The sequence below is a fragment of the Pristiophorus japonicus genome, chromosome 13 (genome assembly GCF_044704955.1).
Source record: "Pristiophorus japonicus isolate sPriJap1 chromosome 13, sPriJap1.hap1, whole genome shotgun sequence".
NCBI lineage: Eukaryota > Metazoa > Chordata > Chondrichthyes > Pristiophoridae > Pristiophorus > Pristiophorus japonicus.
The window spans coordinates 21,426,732-21,452,554 of NC_091989.1; the positions used below are offsets into that span (position 1 = coordinate 21,426,732).

At 47.9% G+C, this 25,823-nt stretch overlaps 1 protein-coding gene across 4 annotated transcripts in view; it reads right to left on the minus strand.

The window, feature by feature from the left end:
• The window catches only part of strip2 (striatin interacting protein 2), a 99,162-nt gene that overhangs the window by 11,195 nt on the left and 62,144 nt on the right, over positions 1-25,823 (minus strand). For 3 of the 4 annotated variants that reach the window (XM_070897223.1, XM_070897220.1, XM_070897221.1), the window contains exons 2-15: positions 24,709-24,778; positions 21,076-21,150; positions 19,296-19,430; positions 17,038-17,158; positions 14,759-14,827; positions 13,578-13,684; positions 11,602-11,729; positions 8,996-9,178; positions 8,217-8,425; positions 7,367-7,432; positions 6,064-6,127; positions 2,902-2,973; positions 1,615-1,689; positions 173-270 (exon numbers count right to left, since the gene is read on the minus strand). In XM_070897223.1, the coding sequence (XP_070753324.1) occupies positions 173-270; positions 1,615-1,689; positions 2,902-2,973; positions 6,064-6,127; positions 7,367-7,432; positions 8,217-8,425; positions 8,996-9,178; positions 11,602-11,729; positions 13,578-13,684; positions 14,759-14,827; positions 17,038-17,158; positions 19,296-19,430; positions 21,076-21,150; positions 24,709-24,778 (1,472 nt within the window). The remainder of the gene's footprint in view (positions 1-172; positions 271-1,614; positions 1,690-2,901; positions 2,974-6,063; positions 6,128-7,366; positions 7,433-8,216; positions 8,426-8,995; positions 9,179-11,601; positions 11,730-13,577; positions 13,685-14,758; positions 14,828-17,037; positions 17,159-19,295; positions 19,431-21,075; positions 21,151-24,708; positions 24,779-25,823) is intronic. The other variant, XM_070897222.1, reaches the window with a different exon arrangement.

The following is a 25,823-nucleotide window of genomic DNA, read 5'->3' on the forward strand; positions in this document are numbered from 1 at the left end:
AGACCTTTGTTCAAGGAATGGTGTGAGGATAATAAATGTATCGAAAATAAAACAGACCTGTTACTTTATGGGTAACGTTCCAAACCAGGACACATACACACACACACACACACACACACACACACAAATTGTGGAAAAGGAGTCATGGAAAGTATCTGAACAAGCAACTCACGGCATCTCCTCAGGCAGGACATCGGCCAGAATATTGATGGAGTCGGTCTTTGTCTTGGATGTGGGGGCAGCAGCCAGCTGGATCTTCAGCAGTGCTATCTGTAGAAACACAATAGCCCACCACGCTGTCAAAAACTGTTACCTGAGAAAGAAGGAATTTGCATTTATATAGTGCCTTTCACATCCTCAGGGCGTTCCAAATCACTTTACAGCCAATCAAACACTTTTGAAGTGTAGTCACTGTTAGGAAACACAACAGTCAATTTGCGCACAGCAAGCTCCCACATCGGGCCATGGTTGCATTTTCCTATATCACAACACTCAATGCACTTCAGTCTCATTCATCACTTGTGAAGCTGGTGAGATGTGACCATTGCCCCCGTGATAATGACCAGATAATAGAAACATAGAAAATAGGTGCAGGAGTAGGCCATTCGGCCCTTCGAGCCTGCATCACCATTCAATATGATTATGACTGATCATGCAACTTCAGTACCCCATACCCCTTGACCCCTTAGCCGTAAGGGCCACATCTAATTCCCTTTTGAATATATCTGTTTTAATTATGTTAATTGAGAGATAAATATTGGCAGACATCTCATCCGAAAGAAGGCACCTCTGACAGTGCAGCGCTCCTTCAGTACTGCACTGGAGTGTCAGCCTAGAGTTTGTGCTCAAGTCTCTGGAGTAAGGCTTGAAACCAAAACCTTCCGACTTGAAGGCGAGAGGCTACCACTGAGCCAAGGCCGACATCCAAGAAGGAATAACCCTCATTGCGGAAATGACTTTGTCCCTGTGCTATACTGGTTTTCAGAATAATATTAAAATTGCAGCTTTTCAGGCAGGGTCAACACTAAGGGAAGCAAGTTAAAGAATTTGGAGGTGGGCAGAAGGAGGGAAACAAATGGTAAGATTTAATCATTTACCAGCTGAGCCCTTGGGGATGCTACAAAGACAGCATGAAGCTAACTAAGATCCACAGGTAGGCCCAGCAGGTCCCAGGTTCAATCCCCAGTCTAGTCTCGGGGTTGTGCCTGGGGAGAGGGGAGAACACTCAGCAGATTCCCGCTCCTGATCCAGTGACCTCTTTCCAGGAAAAGTGGGGGGGGGTGAGAAAATGGACAAAACAAGAATTGGAGCAGAAATACGTGAGGTTGCACGGAGCAGGACACTGAAGGCAGATCCAGATATGATCCCCAGTCTGTGTTGATCACAGCCACAATGGCACCTTTGGCTGAGGCACCAGAGCATGACCAGCACCTTCAGGGAGGGGAGGGGCTGCTGGCCTCTGTACAACTGGACTCCTGCATCAATGAGCAGGGGGCGGGGGTAGGAAAGGAGGAAAACAAAAGAATGGGAGTAGCGGGGACGGACGCGGGGGCTGTGTATAGCCGCACTAATGGGACGGGGGGGGGGGGGGGGGCGTGTGCAGCCCATACTCACCATATACTGAGGTAGGTTGTATAACATTCCCTGATACAGGACCTCAACCGGGGTCTGCTCCACCTCCTCAGCTCCCTGTGTTGAAGGGAAAGGCAGAATTCCAATCAGTTTATTTAATGTCACTCAGTACAGTTATTAAATTGCACAACATTCGTTACATTGTACATCCCACGTTAACACGAGTTGGGCGAAAATATTTCCCTCCATTTGCCAAGATTACAATGTGTTACCATGAGTATTAAGCAGGTTTCCCCATTTTAAACTCGCATCGATGGGGGAAAAACATACTCTTCTGAAGCCTGTGGCCCAGCTGGTTAAACCCTTTCCTCCCACGGGCTCTGCATCGCCTCTTCGGCATTGACTGCACTCAACCCAGTCCGGAGGAAAAGTTTGGCAAAAAATTCTACTCTTTCCTTCAAAAGGTGAATCAGCTAAACTCTAGAATATCTATTCATCTCTCAATACTGGTTACCGCACTCAGCACGATCTTTCCATGCAACATTAAATGTAAATTAGGAACAAATAAAATGTAAAACAGGATCTTAGAAAAAGGAATTTCCTCCAAGAATGGGACATTTGGAATCACCGACTGTGTAAGGTAGTTGAATCAGATAATTGTGGGGGGGGGGGGGGGCGGGGGTGTTGGGGGGAGAGATCATTGGGCACTGGGTTGGCAGAGTCAGAGCACTAGAGGGACATCTTCACATTGGACACTGGGTTGGGAGAGTCGGAGCACTAGAGGGACATTTTCACATTGGACACTGGGCTGGGCAAGTTGGGGCACTAGAGGAACATTTTCACATTGGACACTGGGCTGGGCAAGTTGGAGCACTAGAGAAACATCTTCACATTGGACACTGGGCTGGGCGAGTCGGGGCACTAGAGGGACATCTCCGTGGCCTGCTCTCATGCCCTACTGCCCACACTGCGATATGTGTGCACTAGGTTCATGCAGCAGAGCAGATCTCCAGTAGTCCTGGTTCAAGCCTTGCCACTGGATAAAGGCCTAGCTCTGTCAAGCCCGTGTGGTGGCTGATGTGCAACGATCACCACACGTTAAAAAAAATCCACGCACAGGCATCTTCCACCCCCTCAATTGAAGTTCAGGACTGGAACATCGGGTCCTTCATTGAAACATCTGTGGACTCGTGTGGAAGCAAGTCATCCTCGTTCGAGGGACAGCCTGTGATGATGATGATGACATAGAAGGAGCGTGCTTCACTAAGAGCTCGCGCTCGTCCCATACTTCATGTATCACTGGGTGGGTTCACGCTACACAATCCTTACCAACGACACTGGGGATTTCTGCAGCTCCTCTTCCCTCTTGGCCTGTACCTCTCCGATGGATATGTACTTGTGCTAAAATCGAGGAAAAATACAACAATTAAAAAAAAAAAAATCCTTTTCTCCACCCAACAGATGGCCGACATAATTTGCATAGTCACCTCTAGCCCCTCGACGACCCATTGGAGTGCCTGCTGTTCATGGGTGAGCCAAGGCAACCAATGGCAGCAGGCTATTGCACCATGGAAAGCATCACACCATAGCCCACTCCTGGCCTCACATCTCAATAAGGCAACTGCCAGAATGGCACTTGGGACACAGCACAGTCAGGCTCTATAAAACCCTACGGCTACTCAAGATCGACCAAACCCTGCGGCACAAGATTATAAATCTGGCACCAGATCTGTCCAAGCTGCCCATATCCTAACTCGCATCAAGTTCCATTCACCCATTTCCCATGCTCGCTGACTTACTTTGACTCCCGGTCCGAGGTCAAAATGATCCGCAACATGTGCTCAGCTCACTGACACATTAAACTAACTGGAAGATGCCATTTACAAATGTAGCCACTTTAAAACATTTATAACACCAGGGCTGGGCTCTCAGCTCTGCAGAGTCAGTTTATCACGAATCAGTGTCGTCAGACAGTCAAAATAGTCTTTCTTGCAGGTAAAGTGTTCAAAGTGTGAAACACGAAACGATGAGCTACAACAGTATCTCGCCAAGGCTTCTTCGACAGCACCTCCCAAACTTGCGACCTCTACCGCCTAGAAGGACAAGGGCAGCAGGCGCATGGGAACACCACCACCTCCAAGTTCCCCTCCAGGTTCCACACCATCCCGATTTGGAAATATATCGTCGTTCCTTCATCGTCGCTGGATCAAAATCCTGGAACTCGCTCCCCAACAGCACTGTGGGAATACCTTCACCACACGGACTGCAGCGGTTCAAGAGGTGGCTCACCACCACCTTCTGAAGGGCAATTCGGGATGGGCAATAAATGCCGCATGCGATGATCGCGTCCCATGAATTAATATATTTTTTTTAAATAGGCAATCGGGAGTGGAAGACTGGTGCCGATGTTTGGCAGGATACCGGGAATTCATTCCAAAATCAAATTCAAAAAGGAGCAAACGGCTGCGGGAGAAATTCAGGGTGGATGGTCATGGAATTCCGGAACATCTGCTGCCCTGCTAACGGTGTTCTGAGAAATAAAGTCACTCCATAGGACCAGTACAGCTGCTGTGAATGTTCATCTGATAGAAGAAAAACTCGCATTTATATATAGCACCATTCACGCATTCAGGATGTCTCAAAGTGTTTCACAGCCAATTAATTACTTTCTGAAGTGTAGTTGCTCGTTATAGAGGGAAATATGGCAGCCAAGAAAATCTCTCACACTGGAAATGAAATGTAAAAATTCTTCTAAGAGGCGCCAGGAGACCAGTCTGCACATTTGATCTTCCTAAGAGACTCGATTTATTTCCAGAAGCCTTGATTATCCTGTAGAATTTCCTTATTATTTTTACAACTGAGGCCTCATTACTGAGCTATCTATATTCATCATCGCAATAAAACACATGGAGAAGAGAGGATATTAATTCCGAATCTTGGCGTGGGGCTGAAAGAGTTATATGAGGGGGGGAGAGAGAGAGAGAGAGAGAGAGAAAGAGCGAGCGAGAGTTGCAGATCTCTTTGTGAACAATACAGGACCTAAAAATACCACGGCCGGAATGTGGAAACCTGTGACAGACAAAACACAGACCAAGAGAAGCATATAACCAGCACTGCACCTCGTGTGGGAGAGCTTGGTGTGGACACGAGTGCAAAAATACATTTTTAAAAAAAGTTTAATTTCCCTTGAGCACAAAAAAAAAATCACCAGAACATCGGAGATAAGTAGAGACGAGGGAGGCCATTAATCCCATCTAGCTCATCCTTCCACTGAAAACTAAGCTCACCAACACAGCGTCTAATTGCCTCAAATAAATCCTCCATTATCCTGCCTGAAGGCCATCTTACTGATGGATTCCTGTCTGTTTGCCAAATCGAGGACTAATGGGATTGTGTCTTTCTAGATTTCTCTAGTCACTTTGTTTTAAAAAACCAAGTAGCACGTTGGTTTGCTTCCAACTCAAGGTCTTTCCTTGCACTCAGCGACTTGCTCACGAGGAGCATCAGCACTTTAAAGATTTCACCTCAGTCTCACTCAAAGAAAGACTTGCATTTCTGTAGTGCCTTTCAAGACCACCAGAAGTCTCAAATTACAGCCAATGAAGTATTTTTGAGGTATAGTCACTGTTGTAATGTAGGAAACATGGCAGCCAATATGTGCACAGCAAACTCCCACAAACAGCAATGTGATAATGACCAGACAATCTGTTTTTGTTATGTTGATTGAGGGATAAATATTGGCCAGGACATGGGGGATAACTCCCCTGCTCTTCTTCGAAATAGTGCAATGGGATCTTTAACGTCCGCCCGAGTTGCAGACAGGGCCTCGGTTTAACGTATCATCCGAAAGATGGCACCTCCGACAGTGCAGCACTTGCTCAGCACTCCACGGGAGTGTCAGCCTAGATTTTTGTGCTCAAGTCTCTGGAGTGGGACTTGAATCCACAACCTTCTGACTCCGAGGTGAGTGTGCTGCCCACTCAGCCCCCGCAGGTACATGCACACTCCTCCCGCTGGCATTGGCTGGTATTTAGCCTTTATAGGAACTCCAAGCAAGTGATGTCGATCGATCTCAGTAAGTTTAGCCGTAGAGTCTCTGATTATGGGTGGGTTGGTTATTGGTGTATTTTCCACGGAGTCCTTCCAGCAAGTAATTGTTTAGTCTGTTTTTAATTCCTCCTATTGGGATCCCAACATCAGCACCTGAGAGAGAGAAAAGGCAGGTTAAGGTTTCGGATACAGAGCTCTTCATCAGGATAGGAAACAGAGAAGACGTTTGCAGTGCTGATGAAGGGTCTCCTCCTAAATCACCATCCTGACCTTTGTCAGATGCTGACTGACCCGTGGTGCGTTTATATTTAAAAAAAAGGCATTTTCTATTTTTGTTTCACTAAAATATTTGCTTGTGTGTGTGTGTGTGTGTGTGTGTGTGTGTGTGTTTTTGAAGAAATAAAAACTCTGAAGGATTGTGTTCAGCATTTGCTCTCCTACCTGTTTCAGGGTTTTTACACTTTCGTGGATGGGTCTGGGCAAACCCACCAGAGTATCGGTGTCGCTGGAAACAGATAAAGCACACGAACATTTCAAATCAACGAGCAAACGACACTTAAAGATTGGTGACATTGACCGTGTTCACTGTAAATATACACATGATATTTGGGAGACAGTTTCATGCAGGACAACGGAGCTGGGAGCAGGTTATACACAATAGGGTAGAATCACAATCATAGCAATATCATTACAGCAACAGGCCATTTGACCCATCACACATAGAATCATAGAAAAATTACGACACAAAAGGAGGCCATTCGTTCCATCGTGTCCATGCCGGTCAAAAAAGAGCTACCCAGCCTAATCCCACCTTCCAGCTCTTGGCCCGTAGCCTTGTAGATTACGGCTCTTTAAGTGCACATCCAAGTACTTTTTAAATGTAGTGAGGGTTTCTGCCTCTACCACCCTTTCAGGCAGTGAGTTCCAGACCCCCACCACCCTCTGGGTGAAGAAATGATTCCTCATCTCCCCTCTAATCCTTCTACCAACTACTTTAAATCTATGCTCCCTGGTTATTGATCCCTCTGCTAAGGGAAATAAGTCCTTCCTGTCCACTCTATATAGGCCCCTCATAATTTTATACACCTCAATTAAATCTCCCCTCAGCCTCCCCTGTTCCAAGGGAAACAACCCCAGCCTATCCAATGTGTCCTCATAGCTAAAGTTTTCCAGTCCTGGCAGCATCCTCGTAAATCTCCTCTAGCTGTGTTACATGCGCTACTCTAATCTCACGTTCCGGTCTTTTCTCTCCATCCATTAATCTTCATTTTATTCCAATATAATTCAATTTTAGATAATGTTTTACGACCTGTAGAAAAACTTTGTGCTAACTTCCCCCTTCATTCTTTTACTGGTGATCCTCACTCTGTGCCTCCCAGCTATCGATTTTCAAACCAGTCTTTCACGGTTTACCATCTCAAAACTTTTTGAAAACCTCTAGAGGTATTCAATCCCCTTTAACCTTCTCTGTTCCAGTAAAACATTGTCCAATTTTTAAAGCCTTTCTCCATAACTAAACCCTAATTCCTGGTATTATTCTAATGAATCTTCACCGTATCCTTTGCATGGTTCTAATATCCTCCCGATCATGGCTCCCCCTGGACTCAATACACCAGACGTGAGCACGCGCACACACACACACACAGACGCGCACACACACACACACACACACACACAGACACACACACACACACACACACACAGACACACACACACACACACACACAGAAGCCTTCCCACTCACTTCCCCAGTGTGAATCCGATGAACTTGCATCTGCTGACTTCCAGAAATTCTTCAATGTCTTTCTCCCTGTCAGAGCGAGAAGACCAGAACTGAGAATCACATTCACATAGGAGGCGATACGTCGTTAAGCTGAGAACATGCAACGTATTATAAAACAGTAGCAGCACATTCCAGTGGAAGCAAATCAAACATTTAATAGGGGCGTCTTCGAGATACTTTATCGTGTGTAAGTGGAGGGGGGAGGCGGGGTGGAGAAACTGACGGTCACTGAACGGAGAGCGAGTAGGGTCTCGGGGGATATCTGTATGGTCTGGGTGGGGTATCTCCGGGATATCTGTAGGTTGGGGGGAGGGGGGTCACTGAACAGAGAGTGAGTGGGGTCTTGGGATATCTGGGGGGGCGGGGGGGGGGGGGGGGAGAAGAGATCATGGAGCAGAAAGCGAGTGGGGTCTCAGGGGATATCTCTCGGTGGGGGGGGGGTGGGGGAGATCACTGAGCGGAGAGCGAGTGGGGTCTCGGGGATATCTATAGGTGGGGGGGGGGGCACTGAGCAGAGAGCGGGTGGGGTTTCTCAGGGATGGGAGGGAAGGGGGATGGGAGGGAAGGGAAGGATGGATATGGGATATTCTCCTGGAATGCTGCGGTGCTCAGTCAGCTGAATATTCTGTGACTGGGAGCAAGATGACCAGCCCTTTTTGCTGTGGGATATGCACCTTTGAGGAACAAGGGAGCAGTGAAGGGAGAAGGAGAGTGTTCTACACAGTAAGTTATACAATCAGACAAAAACATATTCAAAATAAAACGCGTTTGACAGATGGAGGCAGTGAATAATGCTGATTCTTTTACAGACCTGACTTTCGGGGCCCAGGGCAGGCACCGGGGGAAGAACACTCTCTCTGGGGGCACTCGGGGGGATGGCAGGGGCTGGATCAGTGCCTCCCTCTCCAGCGGGTCCACTTCTCCATCAATCCCAGCGTCACCATCATCGGCCTCGTCGTCCTCCTCCCGAGCCTCGTCCCTCTCACTGTAGATATCCAGGCTGTCCTGCTTCATGAGAACCTGTTAGTGACACCCGACGGTTAACACAAGCCACGAATGTTCATCAACACCTCCACCCCATCCATCCGTCCGTCCCGTCAGCGCAACCCCCACCACCCCACCACCCCAACCCCACCCCCACACCCCCCACACACACACACACACCCCCACCCCCCCCCACCCCACCCCCCCCCCCCCGCCCACACCCCCCCCCCACCCTGAGTCTGACCGTTCGTCCGGTCAGCGTCCCACCCGCCTGCCCGTCAGTCAGTCAGCACCCTCCCCCCCCCCCCCCCCATCGGATCGTCCATCCATCCATCCGCCAGCACCCCACCCCTGGCCATCAGTCAGCTCCCCCACCCCCCACCACAATCATCCCGACCTTTCTTTCAAGACTGAGATCGATAGATTTTTGTCGGGTAATGTATTACGGAATACGGAGCCAAGGGGGTGGGGGGGGTGGGTGGAGTTAAGGTACAGATCAGCCATAAATCGAACTGAATGGGTGAATAGGGTCCAAGGGGCTGAATGAGCTCCTTCTGGTTGCCCTGAATCACAGAGAGGATCGGCAGCACTGGAGGCGGACCTTACCCTGCGGCCCCTGCGGCCTCGCTTCTGCTGCTGCTCCAGGACGTCCATGGCCGAGGCTGGTGGTGAGGCTGCCCGCAGGGTGCGCATCACCTGGATACTGTTCTCCGGCAGCGGAGGGAGGCCCAGCCTCACTCGCTTCTCTACCTTTAGCTCCTGGAGTTCCTCAAACCCTCCGAGACAGAACTGGGAACAAAGAGAAGTTGTTAACCAAATGACCGCAGCCATCCAATAACAGCCAAGTCACAACCCCAGAACTGAGAGGGGGGGAAATTAACAGTGCATACTTTTAATTAATGTCACAGAACAGGGAAGGGATGTCAAGCAATATTCCCCCAAAGCTTTGCGGCCGTGCAGTAATCTCACAGATCCCGCGCAGGCCGCTCACCGACTGTTACCTTGTAAATACTGCGCATGGGCAGAAATTTAAAGGGACTGCGTATTGAAAGAAACAGGTTCCGTCTTTGGGCCCTACCTGGTCAGTTTCAGTGCCAGGGGCGGATTTACGCACAGGCCTGTCTGGCCCTCTGGTAAAACTCACAGTGCAGGAAAAAAACCACGCTGGATCCATTTAATTTAAGTGTAATACTACGAAATGATTTGCCTATTTCTTCAAGTATTTTGCTTCAGGTTTTGTCTTTCAATGAATCGGGAGAAGGCGGTGGGGTGGCGGGCGGGGGGGGCATTGTTGCACGGATAGGGGAGTTGCGGAGGGGCCTGAATGTTCCTGGTACCCAGGGGCCACTTCCAATTATTTCTAATCTGGCTCTGGTCAGCACCACCTCAGCCAGGTACGGACCCATCAGGGATTTAAGAAACACTTACGATGAATGTAGGGGTTTGTGGATACCCTCCAGATTCAATTCATAAGCAAATGCATTTGTGGGGCCCACTGGATTGTATGGTGGCTGGTGTGCAACGGCCACCACACGTTAAAAAGATCCATGCACAGGCATCTTCCACCCTTCAAGATTTAGTTCGGGACCTGGAATTTTAGGTCCTTCATTGAAACACTGGTGAACTTTTTGACGTGGAAGCAAGTCATCCTCGATTCGAGGGACTGCCTATGATGATAATAGTGATTGCATTGGAAAAGTTCAATAGCACAGCTGGCATGGAGCGGAACAGTAAAGGTGACGGCAGATACTCCCCGACTCCGACAGGGAGCAGAACCAGGTGCTTCCTCACAGGAAAGGAGACACGAAGAGTAGCTCACAGCTCAAGAGCAGGACCTGCAGTGGGCTGGGGAGGGGGGGTGGGGTGGAGACGGTGTGAGGTATACCAGCGTACAACAACCTGCACTCCAATACGCAAGAAGGTGTCTTCAAGTGCTTTACGCCAGTGGGAACAATAAAGCATACGGGAGAGAAAGCAGAGAGGGTTAGATTTGGGGGGGTGGGGGGAAAGCACAGAAGGAGTGGGATTTCTGAAAGCAGAAGGGGGATGGCAAAGAGAAATGAGGAGGCAGTGCCAGAGGACAGCACCACGCAGCCACTAACTGGTGGAGGGAGAGGTTAATGAGTGGCCTAGTGCTGGAGGTGCAGAGGTTGCATGTGGACTCACTGATCCCTCAGGTAAGGCGGGGAGAGGCCGTGCAGGGATTTAAAGGGGCAGTACACGTGAGATTCCCGATTAGAGACGCCAGTCTGTACTGTTTGGGCAGCATTGGTGGCGGTGACATACATTTGGCCTCAGTGCCCCTGTCCGGTGATAGGGGAGGGTGGGGAAATCGGCCAAGGCTCCCGCGCCCAACGGCTACCCTGCTGAAAAGTGCTTGCGAATGGACATCGGGCGAGAACAAGAATCAGGACTGGACTCAGCTGTGATGCACCCCACGGCCAAATCGCTGTGTGAGCTGATGAGTCGAGGACAGCTACTCAGCCGAGATACCGGAATGCTGCTGCACCCGTGGAGCCGTATCCAGCAACAACCAGCAGAAGAGATGGGGAGGAGGCAAATCGGTGGCTGCAATGTGTACTATCCATAGGATGAATGGCAGCAACTCGCCGAGGCTTCTTCCGCAGCACCTCCCAAACCCACGCCCTCCACCGCCTAGACGGACAAGGGCAGCAGGCGCGTGGGAACACCATCACCTCCACGTTCCCCTCCAAGTCATACACCATTCCTGATAAGCTCATAATAAAGGATTAAACTGAGTACTGTGAGCAATGAGTAAGTGTGACCTTAGCTCCTTTAATAAGACTCCAGAGTGCAGGTACCGCATGGGTGGCCTGCTTACATACAGTGCTCCCAAGGGATGCTGGGATCCCTTGGGTCTCCAACAGGTAGGCCCCCTGGTGGTCAGGTGTGATACAGGCTGCCAAGAGTTAAATACATAACAATTCCAACTTGAAATATATTGCCGTTCCTTCATCGTCACTGGGTCAAAATCCTGGAACTCCCTCCCGAACAGCACTGTGGGAGCACCTTCACCACAAGCACTGCAGCGGTTCAAGGCGGCGGCTCACCATCTTCTCTCGGGCAATCAGGGATGGGCAATAAATGCTGGCATTGCCAGCAACACCCACAAACTGAGAATGATTTTTTTTTTAAAACTTGAATGGAGCTTAAAAAAAGCTATGTCTAAAGAAAACTGCAATGAGACCTACCAGAACGGTCTTCCAAAGGAGCAACAACACCTTCTTAATCGGGCAGTGTGGAGCATGCCCACTGCAGAATTTATTCACGAGAGAGAAGAGGAGAACTGTAAAGGGCTCACCATTATACACTGGGGAACCTAAGGAACAGGATGCAATTCATCAACACAGGACACACTTTATTTACCACATGAAGTGTCAGCCTGCACTACACCTGCACAGTCATAGGTACAGGAGGAGGTCATTCAGCCCCTTGAGCCTACAATTTGGACAGTTTACTGTATTAATGCAGGAGAACTGCTAACTTGCTTAGTTTTTTCTCTATATGTATGTAATTTTTTATATTAAGTTGATCAGCACCTCAACTCCATTTACTATTTCAATTACAAGCTCCTTTCCACAACACAGAACACACATTATTTACCACGTGAACAATCTGAGAAACAGTCCGGGTCGTCCCAGACTAAACCCGTTCCAATTACAAACTCCATTCACACAACCACTGCAACAATGGCTCGGTGTTATCTGGAGGCTCAGAAGATCGTTGTGGGGTGGGGGGGTGGGGGAGAGATTTCAGAGGGACAGAAAGAGGTGACTCCTTTCGAAGTCCACACCTGAACCATCCTGATATTTGGTTCCATCCTGTGCATTGCCCAAAGACAACAGCAGCAATGGAAAGGGATGCTCACATGCTTTCTGAGATGGGGTAGAGGGAGATATCGGCACATCATCCAGTGACATCTGCTAAAGTCTGGATCACGGCGAGGGGAGGACAGGACTCCGCTAACAAAGCCTCTACAGTCGAATAGACAGTGTTTATGCTCCACACAAGCCTCCTCCCACCCCATCAGCATATCCTTCTATTCCTTTCTCCCTCATGTGTTAATCTAGCTTCCCCCTAAATGTATCGGTGCTATTCGCATCAACTACTTCCCGTGGTAATGAATTCCACATTCTCACCACACTCCGAATAAAGAAGTTTCCCTTATATTCCTTATTGGATTGATTAGTGACTATTTATATTTATGGCCCTAGTTTTGGTCTCAACACCATGCCCTGGTTATGTCTTCTCAAACTCTCTGAATTTCTGGGTCAATACCTCAGAGAATACAACTTTTATCAGACATACAATTCAGTGCTTCATTCATTTTACAACTGATGGAACTGAACTAGATCCCTGCAGTGAGCACCTTGTATTTATTTTTAAACCAGTTGACACAGTTTCTCATCTATCTCTCTCTCTCTCTCTCTCTCTCTCTCTCTCTCCCCACCCCATCGGCCTACGCAGCGTTTATGGAAACATTATTAAAAAAAACACAAGCAACAAATCCTGGAAATCTGACATTTAAAAACACCAGAAAACGCTGGGAACACTGCAGTTCAGTCAGCGCCCGCCCGTTGGCAGTGAAAGGGCAGGTTATTTATATTTCGGACGTGAACTCACACAGGTTCAGATGAAGGGTCTACACCCGGATCATCAATAACCCATCCTTTCTCTCGACAGATGCTGACTGACCCACTGCGAATTTCCAGCAGTCTCGGGGGATTTCGGGGGAAATGTGCATAAAATTAATTGTTATCGTGCACACTTGCCCCCCTTCTGCATAACTGATGCTTTCGGATAACCTTGCACGGAGCTTCCCCCAATGGTTCAGGGCGGCAGATGCTCTAAATGGGGATTCGGTGCATTGCTGTCAATGGGATGCAGCCGCTGTGTTGGTTTATCGAATAGGTTGTAGAATTGTATAGCCCAGAAGGAGGCCATTCAGCTCATCGTCCCTGTGCCAGCTCTTTACAACAGTGACTACACTTCAAAAGTACTTCAATGGCCGTAAAGCAATTTGGGAGTTCCTGAGGTCATGAAAGGCGCTGTATAAATACAAGTCTTTCGGTCTATATATAAAAAAAAAGAGGTGAAAGCTATAACATGGATGGAAAGTCAGGTTAGTCGATTAATTCCCACCAGGAGGGGAAGCGACCATACTCACTCAGCTCAGTCCGGAATCCATCTCTCGCCGCACTCCACTCCGGTTTGTCATCTTCCACCTCCCTGCGCATGATCTCCACCATCAGGTACATTATATTGAGCAGCACCCTGGAATACCGGCCAGGCACAAGTTAGGATTGTTATAGAACTGGAGCCATATAAACATCAAACAAGAACACCAAGTGGGACTCTCTGGGATGGCTGGGGAGGACAGTTCATCTCAATGCCCAGCAGGAAAGTATAGCATTTTTGATTTTTTTCAATTTGAAAGGACACATCAACCAGTGTGTAAGTACACCACCCAGGTGAACGGCCTCTCGCTGGTATTTCAGAAGGTTGGATGAACAAGTAAATCCCTCCCCACACTTTGAGCAGTGGCAGCACAGGCCAGCCCACACTGCGATCTATGGATAGTAGGAGCATGCGTGCGCACTAGGTCCGTGCAGTAGAGCTGGTCTCCAGTCGTCTTGGTTAACCCTTGCCACTGGATCAATACCTAGCTCTGTCAAGCCTGTGTGGTGGCTGGTGTGCAACGGCCACCCCACGTTAAAAGAATCCATGCACAGGCATCTTCCACCCTTTAGTATGTAGTTTGGGACCTAGATTGTCAGGTCCCTCATTGAAACACCTGTGAACTCATCCCTTTTTGGTCTGGAAGCAAGTCATCCTCGATACAAGGGACTGCCTAATACTGTACTAAAAGACCATCAATCAGAACAGGCAGTCTGACCTCGGCTCCGGTAGTTGGAGTGGCACTGAAATTGGCCTCAATGATCTTTCATTAGCGAGGAAGAAAAAAAAGTTAACAATCCCCGCATGCCCGATTGCTTTCCGGCCATTCCTGCTGGAAACTGGGCATGTGTGGACATTAGGGTTCGGCCGTGTTGGGTCAAATAGTCTGGCAACACTGGCTGTCCATAGGCTCACATGAAGAAAGTGGGTTTGGGTGAAGCACCAGAGTGTGGCCAACAGCACAGTGTGAGCCAGTGCTTCCAGGAGAGGAGACAGACGGGAGACCCCTTCAGAGGTGACTCGGAACACAGGTAGACAGCAGCTGGAATATGCTTCAATGGAGCTCAGTGCTCAGGAACACAAACACACAGCAGACATATTTTGCGATACAAGCTACCTCTTCGCTTGCAGGAGCCACTGTAATTAGGAACAGGTGGGTAATCGCCTTACCTTAGCTCAGTGCTGTCCGCCAGAGAGATGGCTGGTTTCCTCAGGGAACTGCTACATGCCTGGCTGTTACTGCAAGTAAACAGAATCATACTTGCATCCAACTGCATGTACGTACAATACAAGGTGAATCTCAGGGGTTACAATGATGGCTCAGTTTGGCATGGAACACAGCAGTACAGATCAAAGGTCCCAGGTGCAAACTGTTATCTGAACTCAGCTGGCAATAGTTCACAAAGATGGATACAAATGAGGGAGGCCATTCGGCCCATCTAACTCCTCCTTTTATCCATCATAGTGTGAATGAAGCCAAAGCTTATGCCCTCATTACCCTATCCAGAGACCACTCCAGCTACAGAATCACTCCTTGTCTGAAGAAGTGCTTAACATCAGTCCTGAATTGGCTCTTCACCAATTTGTACCCAAGTTCCCTTTGGCTCAGGCTGAACCTTTTCTGGTCCACTAGATATCTTATACAAAAACAGAAAATGCTGGAAACACTCAGCAGGCCAGGCAGCATCCGTGGAGAGAGAAATACACTTCATGTAAGACCCCTCGTCAATCACCTCTTTTCAAAGCTGCCAGTTTCTCCAACCTTTCGTCATGATTCAATCACCAGACACTAGGGATGAGCTTCACGACCTTTCTCTGAACTGCAGGCCTTGGGTATTTCTCTTGCGTCTCAGCGACGAGAATAAAATGTCTTGTTCAAGGTCTGGCCTGAGCAGATTTTGCCTTGTTTCTCTCCCCCCCCCACTATTCATGTTGATAGTCACTACCTTGCAGTTTCTGTCTCTAATCTCCCTTTAGGGATATACAATTATCTCCTGGTGGTTTACTGCTTGAGAGCCTTCAGAACAAGGGATAAAGAGAGTACACAGTGGAAGGTTCATTACCCACACTACTAATTATCGGCTATCCTAATGTGAGCATCAAACAAACTCTACTGATCCGGCCATATAGCTTAACGTTTGGTTTCCTTTGTTAATGGCAGCTTTACAATAACTGGACACAGTCACTGTTGAGTCTACTGTCACTCCTTGATCTTTTATTCCTAGCCAGGTCAGTAACATTCATTATTTCCCTAAATATCGCTTCCATTTAAAAGACCTTGCACTGACTGATTTTGAATTTCCTCCAGCTTGGATCTACGCACTTGCAAATGTTGTCCAGGTCTGTCTGTAACTCCTTAGTTGCTTCACCAGACTCTTGGTTTATTATCTGTGAACTTGTGTTCTGAATCAAGACCATTTATGTAGATCAGAAGCAGTAGGGGCCACAGCACCAAGGATGTACAGCCATTACATCTCCTCAGCACAACATCACTCTCCTAACTCGTACTTGTTGCTTGCTCTCCTTCAGCCAATTCTTTATCCACCTCCAAATTTTACCTCAAGACTTTCATATGGAATTTTATCAAAGGCTTTCTGGAATCCAGGCATATTACATCACTGGGTTTTTCAACATGCACTTAGGAGGACACTTTCTTAAACAAAAAGTCAAGCAGATTGGGTCAGCGCTGGTTGTCATTAACTAGACTATTTCCATGCAAGTGCTCAACTTGGCTCCAAATGCTCAGTTCCATCACCTTGCCAGTTACTGATGCAAGACTAATGGGACTGCAAGTACCCACGTTTACTTTATCATTTTACTTACGAATAGGTATCATGTTGCAGTGTTTCTAATCCTGTGGCACCCCCGCCCCTCCCCGCATTCAGTGACTCTATTATGTTGATGGTCACTACCTTGCAGTTTCTGTTCCTCGTCTCACTTCTCCCTTTAGGGATATACAATCATCACTTGGGGGTCTACTGCTCGAGAGCCTTCAGAACAAGGGATAAAGACAGCACACAGTGGAAGGTTCATTATCCACACTCCTAATTATCTGCCATCCTAATAATTGGTCAGAATATTTGTTGGATTTCAATGAACAGTATCTTATCTTTTCTTTATGGTTTTCTTGTAAATCAACTACCTCGTGTTTCTTTCAGTTGTTTATTCTGCACTTGTTTGCATTTCTGTGTCTGGCATACTGATGCACATGATGTACGTATGCAGAAGATTCAAATTTGACGAGACTCCAGTTTCCAATTATCCATCCTAGAGTTGGGGGAGTCTTCGACGGAGCCTGTGGTTTTATTGGACATAGCCCTCCCTCCCTCTTCCCTCCCCCCCCCCCCCCCCAATAGTATCTTCCACTGGGTCCACAAGCCTAAACCTACCCCATGCTGAAAAATAATCTACCGACATATCACTGCCGATCAGTACTCTCCCTCACTCACTCAATCTCCATATTGAGGAGCTCCACCAATGCCCCAAACATGCCCATCTCGTAGAGAAGGAAGACGTTGTACCGGGCCCAGTGCACCGCTTCGGGGTCCGTGTAGCAGTCATCAAACACACCTGCAGGGGGCATCAAAACCGACAGGTCAGGTACAGCAGGAAGGAGGAAATGGCGTTCTACTTTATTTTTATTTTTATTTTTTGGGGGGACGGGGGACGGGGTGGGGGAGAAAGAGAGTGTTGTTTTCTGTTCATTAACGGAAATGATGTCACTGCTGCGGGAATGGAATGGTATCCCATCCCGGCACCCTGGGTCAGTGCCAACTGCTTTCAAGTCGTTGGCAAACCAGGTGTAAGGTTTCCCCTGTCACAAATACAGGAAAACATTCTACGTTTTGGGCCATTTTGCTACGTTAAAGTGCTATATAAATGTAAGTCATTGACGTTGTATGTGGCACCACTGAGTTTCTCTCCTCCTGCACCAAGTGGTCTGCATTAGATTGGCAATTCGTGGCATCCTGTGAGCCGTTTTATGTTGTGGCCCCAAATTTTCCATGAGCAACTGGGTCAAGATTGTTCTAAAATGATTAATTCTATCAGCGCTCCTCCGACACAGCGCACGTTGAGGCAGAGATTATGGGTTTGAAAGAGTGGTGGCTGGGGTGTGGAAATGCATATCGCCACTGGAAGCACTTTGGAAAGAAGTTTGCCAGAGAGCTCCCCAGAGACAACGAAGTTAAGTGGTTGTTGATTGTTTCCGAGAAAACAGTGTTCTGCTTATCCACTGCAGGCAGATAACTAGCATTGAAGCACTGACCACACCCGATCAGCTCCGCTGGGCAGGCCACATAGTTCGCATGCCAGACACGAGACTCCCAAAGCAAGTGCTCTACTCGGAGCTCCTTAACGGCAAACGAGTCAAAGGTGGGCAATGGAAACGTTACAAGGACACCCTCAAAGCCTCCCTGATAAAGTGCGACATTCCCACTGACACCTGGGAGTCCCTGGCCTATTACACTCATAATAAATGGTCAGACTGAGTACTGTGTGTAATGAGCAAGTGTGACCTTAGCTCCTTTATTAAGGTTCCAGACTGAAGGTACCTCGTGGGTGGCATGATAATATACTGTGCTCCCGAGGAATTCTGGGATCCCTTGGGACTCCAACAGGTAGGCTCTCTGGTGGACAGATGTGATGCAGGTTACAAGGGGTGAAATACATAACATGGCCCAAGATCGCCCTAAGTGGAGGAAGTGCATCCAAGAGGGCAGTGAGCACCTCAAGTCTCAACGCCGAGAGCATGCCGAAATCAAGTGCAGGCAGCGGAAAGAGCGTGCGGCAAACCAGTCCCACCCACCCCTTCGCTCAACGACTATCTGTCCGACCTGTGACAGAGTCTGTGGCTCTTGTATTGGACTGTTCAGCCACCAAAGAACTCACTTCAGGAGTGGAAGCAAGTCTTCCTCGATTCCGAGGGACTGCTTATGATAGGGAAAAACTCCTCAGCTTTATTGTCCATCTAAGTAGCTGCTTGGCTCAGCTCGTAGCATTCTTGTCTCCAAGTCAGAAGGTTGCGGGTTCATAACCCGTGCAGGACTTCAGTGCATAATCTAGGCAGTACTGAGGGAGGGCTTCAGTGTCAGAAGTGCAGCTATCTAGCACATAGCAATGAACAGCAATGAGGTTAATGACCAGAATGCTGGCCAGGACATTTGGGGAGAACTCCCTACTCTCCGAATTGTGCCATGAGATCTTCAACATGTACTGACTGGAACCACCCAAACAGGAAGACACCTTATCCAAAAGGCCATACCTCTGACAGTGCAGCACTCCCTCAGTGCTGCACTGGAGTGTCAACCGGGAGTTTGCGATCACCCACAACCTTTTGACGCAGAGAACAACTGAGTCACAGCCATGTGAGTGAGTGAGTGAGTGTGTAAAGGAAAAGAGAGAGAACAGGGAAAAACTTTGCAGAACCTGCCTTGAGGTAGATTCCATAGTAGAGCATACTGTACATGATTGGTGGACTAAATTGTCTATTTGTTAATGGTATGAAAATGGGATGATGTGTTGACTGGTTAGGCCTCGACATCCTTGTGCTGAGTTAAGGCTCTGTTCCTGTGTTTTACGTGGGTTAGCGTTGGTTGAATCCATGCGGCAGGTTTAATTTTTCCACTAGATTTACACAACAGAACAATATTAGTGGGGGAAGGTAATTCAGAAATGAAAGGAGTGATACTGTCACATCGCTAGTTACCTTGGGCCAGGTAAAGAATGGCTCTGGCAAACTTAAGTCTCTTCTCCCTGTTTATTACCTCCAATCCGTCCAGCAGCCTCATTAAGTAGGCCTTATGTTCAGCCTCTTCCAGCTCTACCCATTTCTTGCCCTTCCCTGCAAGAGATAAAAGAGCATTAAGTTATACTGATCCCAACATTCACATCTCTCGCCCCTCCAAACATCCAAAGGCTTGAACAAACCTCTCTGCATCCCCACTGTTTCTCAGACTCATCTTCAACCCAATTCAATCCATTCCCCAGGGGAATAACCATAGAATGGTTACAGCACAGAAAGAGACCATTCGGCCCATCGAGCCTGTGTCGGCTCTCTGCAAGAGCACTTCAGCTAGTCCCACTTCCCCACCCTTTCCCTGTTGCCCTGCAACAAAATTCTCTTCGGGTACTTATCCAAATCCCTTTTGAAAGCAACGATTGAATCTGCATCCACCACCCTTTCAGGCAGTGCATTCCAGATCCTAACTACTCGCTGCATAAAAAAGTTTTCCTTATGTCACCTTTGTTTTTTTTCCTTAAATCTGTGCCCTCTGGTTCTCGTCCCTAATCTGTAGAAACTTGAGACGGACTATAAGAAAACAAAGTGAAAAGACTAATGGGGGAGAAGCACATCTTGTTCAACGTATTCCTTCCCCTCCCCCAAAAATGATTATACGCTCAAAAAACCCACACCCATTACTTGACCTCAACCTGCCATTTGTGGTCACTTTTGCCTCAGCCACTGGGATGATGTTAATTGACCTGCAGTTAACTGGGCTCTTGGTCGGCCTGTGTGTCTTTATTAAACACATTAAGACGAACAGAAATGAGCTGGAAGAACCAATATTAGATATGGAGCACTGCACTGGCCCTGCGGTTGGAGCTGATCTTACTGAACGAGGTGTTCAGTAACAAGTCACGTGCTCAATGCCACAAGCTCCATCTCTGGTATGCACTTCTCTCAGTGCGCACACTGCAGGGAAATTGGCTAAAAAAGACACAGTGATACAGATCGGCTGCACACTAAAAGGAAACGTAATCAAGTGGTTAAAAAGGGAAATGCCAGAAACCAGGAGAGTAAACAGAACTATTGAAGGGCTCAGCCCGTCTGTCCTCAAATCCCTGGTTCGGTTCAGATCACAGAATTATAGAACGATACAGCACAGAATGAGGCCATTTGGCCCAATGTTGCCTGCGCTGCTCTTTGAAAGAGCTAATCAATTACTCCCATTCCCTTGCTCTTTCCCCAAAGCCATGTAAATTTTTACCCTTCAGGTATTTACTACTGAAAGTTATTACTGAATCTGCTTCCACGGCCCTTTCAGGCAGTGCATTCCAGATCATTATTACTCGCTGCATAAAAAAATTCTCATCTCACCTCTGTTTCTTTTGCCAATTATCTTAAATCTGATTCCTCTGGTTATCGATCCTTCTTGCCACTGGAAACAGTTTCTTTCTATTTACTCTATCAAAACCCTTCATGATTATGTACATATCTATTTAATCTCCCCATAATCTTCTCTGCTCCAAGGAGAACAAACCCAGCTTCTCTAGCCTCTCCACATTAATGAAGCCTCTCATATCCCTGGTACCATTCGAGTAATTTTCGTTCATCATTGGCAGATAACGGAGTATCTCTAGGGCCAGGCTTTCCCCTCTAACTCTGGGATATCTGCTCTCATCAAAATCCTGGAGATTTAATCCAGCAGACGCGCTGCAGGATTCACAAGGACCCCTTGCCGCCGCCCTTCACGAACGCCCACTACCGTGAATCGCGAAATCCTCTTCAAAGCAATCCCTGTTAGCAGCAAACTCGGGCTCTTCCGTGTAACTGTACAGCTCTGTGGAAAGAGAATAGGAAAGATTGTTTAGCATTGTGCAGCGTGACTGGGAGCCTCCGCTACAGATACACCTCGCAGTGGTGGCAGGGGGTCCATCTATAACTGAAGTCTCAAGATATTTGCTCATTTATAAGTTGGGTTAAGCAGAAGCCTATTTTAGGGAGGTTCCTGCTCTAGCTTCTCTTCCAAGTTTTTAAATATGGATTTCATTTCTTTCAATCAATTTTTAATGTTTATTTTTCCAAGGTGACCTCGTGTTCATTTGTTTGGCTGCTGTTTCAGACCCAGCTGTCCCTACCTCTCTTTACCAGCTCTTGCTGAAATATTCCCCCTCTCCTCTCACCCCTACTTGCCCGTGCAGTGCTTCTACTCCACTGATCTTTTACCACGACCCCAAGCTCAAGACCCATCAGAGAGGGCCTGTGGCTTCTCGCTGCTCCGATCATCCGCTGTGCCCACCCATCACTGGTTGCCTTGAAGGCAATGGGACCAAGCAAACAGCCCCAGCAAACACCAGGAGTAACTTCACGAACCTCTGCCCTGTTCCTCGCTCAACTCTGTTCTCCTCTCACTCTTGGTGAGCCCTACACCACCGGACCGTTACAAATAGTCTACCCACTTGCAAATGAGGCTCCTCCCATCCACGGTCTCATTGACATACTGGGGCTGGCTGAAATCTCGATCACACATGGAGGCCACCGGTCTGGCTAAAAGCTCCATGTATCCCACCCCATGGGCGCATGGCTTTTATCTGCAGGTGCAACCTCAACCTCCATTCAAGCACCTCACTTCAGCACACCTCTTCCCCTCCCATCTCGAAGCCCGCTAGCGACTTCCTCACTTAAATCTCTTCCCTACGTCCCTCGGTCAACTTTTGCACAGAGCAATTCCTCGTCCTCAGTGGTTGTAATTGTTAAGTCTTGAATGAAGAGTCAGACTAGATACTGCAAGCGCAAAGTAAGGTGTGACCGTAGTCCTTTATTACAGATCTAAGTGTGTCTCTCCAGCCTGTGAGGCCTCCTTATATAGTGAGATCCCTTGGGACTCTAGGGGATAAGTCCTCTGGTGGTTAGACATGGTATTTAAAGGTTTACATACATAACAGTAACCTACACCTAAATACCTCCTGCCCGCTTTCATACAACCTCTCCACCTTACTGTCTTTATTCAACCTCATCCTGCATATCAGCTCTGCCACCCATAACCATTCCCTCAACCCCAGCCTTGCCATTTTGCAGCTCCGCATTCCATCTGCCCCCTTCATTCTTACTTCCGATTACAGTAGTATAGTGGTTATGTTACTGAACTAGTAATCCAGAGGCTTGGACTCGTAATCCAGAGAACATCAATTCAAATACCACCAAGGAAGTGAGGATTTGAAATAAATTTTTAAAAACCTGGAAATTTAAAAAAAAAGTTTCTGTAAAAGTGACCATGAAGATGTCGGATTGTCGTAAAATTCATTACTGTCCTTTAGGAAGCAAACCTGCCATCCTTACCTGGTGTGGTCTATACGTGTGGGCAGGCCACATAGTTTGCATGCCAGATACAAGACTCCCTAAGCAAATGCTCTATGCGGAGCTCCTTCACGGCAAACGAGCCAAAGATGGGCAGCGTAAACGATAAAAGGACACCTGCAAAGCTTCCCTTGTAAACATCACCACTGACACCTGGGAATCACTGGCCGAAGACCGCCCTAGGTAGAGAAAGTGCATCCTGGAGGGCGTTGTGCTCTTCGGGTCTCAATGCCGAGAGCGTGAAGAGGTCAGGTGCAGGCAGCGGAAGGAGCGTGCGGCAAATCAGTCCCACTCACCCCTTCCCTCGACGAATATCTGTCCCACCTGTGACAGGGTCTATGGCTCCCGTATTGGATTGTTCAGCCACCAAAGAACTCACTTTAGGAGTGGAAGCAAGTCTTCCTCGATTCCGAGGGGACTGCCTATGATGGATGATGAAGATCTATACGTGACTCCAGTCACACACCGACGTGGTTGACTCTTAACTGCCCTCTGAAGTGACCAAGCAAGCCATTCAGTTGTATCAAACCGCTACAAAAGGAAACAGCAGTTGAAGGAGAAGGAATCTCTCAGGCAACTAGGGATGGGCAATAAATTCCGGCCTTGCCAGCAACACTCACATCCTGAGAATCATAGATCTGATGCCAGTCTGTGGAACCCATGAAAACTGAGACTAATTGCTTCGCTGCCTCTGCCTCCACGTTTTCTCAGACCAGCCCCAGCTCCAAACTCTTGGCATCCTATAGATCCTGCCCCATTGCCTGGGATCTTGTGTTTCCTTGACCCCTTCAGCTCCTGAACACTTATCTGGCCCTCAACGGCCTAATGCTCGCTACTTCATCAACTCCTCAGGTATTGCAGCACTTTTGGAACTACCATAATCACCCTGCTCCTTAAAAATGTCCTCTGCAACTACTGCCCCATCTTAAACCTAGCCTTCTGTAAAGTCCACCTTTCCTTGTTCAAATCCCTTCAGCCCAGTTTCTGTCCAGTCCACAACGCAAAGTGACCGACAACATTGCGTGTGACTGCAACTGTCGGGTGTTGTTCCTCCTTGACTTCAGGTATGGCTTTCAACACGCTCAACCACATCATGCTCAGGCATGTTCCACATGTATGCCACTGGCCTCATATGCTTCCATTCTACCCTTCCCAACGCAGCTCGCACATCTCTTGCAATGGCTTCTCCTCCCATACCTGTACAGTTACCTGTGGTTTGTTGCAAGGTTCCATCCTGGGCCCCTCCTATTCCCCAGTTATAGATGGCCCTTCAGCAATATTACCCACAAGCATGGAGGTAGCTTCCATATGTATGCCAACAATAACCCTCCACCACCAGGGGAGCGCTGCACTGTCAGAGGTGCCGTCTTTCGAAGGAGACGTTAATTCGAGGCCCGCCCACCTCATGCAAACATAAGATTTCTACTATCCTGATGTCCTGGTCAAGGCCCTAAGCTCTGGAATTCCCTCCCTAAACCTCTCTCTCCCTCCTCCTTTAAGTCGCTCCTTAAAACCTATCTCTTTGACCACCTGTTCTAATATTTCCGTATGTGGATCGGTGTCATATTTTGTTTGATAATCGCTCCTGTGAAGAGCCTAGGGATGTTTTACTACATAAAAAGGTGCGATATAAATGCAAGATTATCTGGTCATTTATCCTATTGCTGTTTGTGGGATTTTGCCGTGTGCAGATTGACTGGCTCATTACCTGCTTTATAACAGTGACTACACCTTAAAAGTACCATTGACTGAAGCTCTTTACGATGCCCGAGGCCGTGAAAGACGCTATATAAATGCAAGTTCTTCCTTTCTGAAGAGGTGGTACATGGACGCGAGTTATTTATTCGTCTCATTAAGCACATTCATTGTCGCCAATTGCAACAGCCCGTGAGCAGCATCTCCAATTTGGGCTATGAAAGAGAGAAAGGACTCACCGCACCCGCAGAGACAAAAGGCCCCATCAAAACAGTTTTTACAGGCCCGCAGATTTAAACAGAGGACTAAAATATACACAGAGTAACTCAGGCACAACACACCTTACCTGACAGCTCTGCAACAATGCTGTCTGAATCTCCATACTCAAACTCTAGGTTTGGGGAATCCACTGAACCCTAAAAATTGGCAAGAGGAGGATTCGGTTGATTTCAGTTCTATTGTCATCACCGCCATATTTCTTGAAAATATCATAACCACAAGCAATGGATTTAATGGAACCATACTTCAGGGAGTAAGATCCTGTGTGGGGCTGGCAAAATTAAACTTGGTCAAGCAGAGATTAGTTGCTGCCTTCCTCTGGGGTAAGGACATAAAGTGGGAACCGTCAGCCCATCAAACCCATTCGTGCCAGTGGTTTGAGACTTGCATAGGAGGATCCCGTGCAATATACCAGTGGCCCTGACCACATGTGATCCACTCTCCCCAGTCCCTGTCATCTCCAGGAAGGAGGTTCGGAAAGTTGCTCCCCGGACCCAAAGGCGGAAAGTCAAGGATCACTCCAGACTATCTATCTGACCCTGTGTCCTACATTACATGGCCTACGTTGCTCCCCCTGCTTCGCAATATCAGGACAATTGAATTTGAGGAGCTGGCAGAAATCATCACCCAAACTGGCACAGTGTCACCCGACCGAACTTTAGCAAGCACCAGCTCAGAGAGTGGCATTACCGGTACTGTAGGGGGTAGGCTAGATCGATAGATTTTTGTTGGATAAGGGCATTAAGGAGTATGGAACGAAGCGGATAAATGGAGCTGAGCTACAGATCACCCATGATCTAACTGAATGGCACAACAGGCTCGAGGGGCTGAGTTGCCTCCTCCTGCTCCTACGTCATTTAAACCATGACATAGGCACACAGCAGCACTGATGCAATTTATGGAATTACAATGAGTGACACAGGAAACAAGCGTGACACAGTATTTTTTTCTTCTTAAAGAAGTTGGCCTCCTTCTAAATCCGACAACCACTCCACAATCTTCTCGGGAACCACATTTAGCCCTTATTTAGGCCCAGTCCCTACAAGCCACCCCGACCCCTCCCTACCTCCCTTCTCCACGGGCTCTCCCAAAGGGACAAACGAGAAGTGACACCACAAACTTTCAGTCACCACTGACGTCCTCTGCAGAAAACAAGCCATAGCAGTTCACCCCAAGATCAGT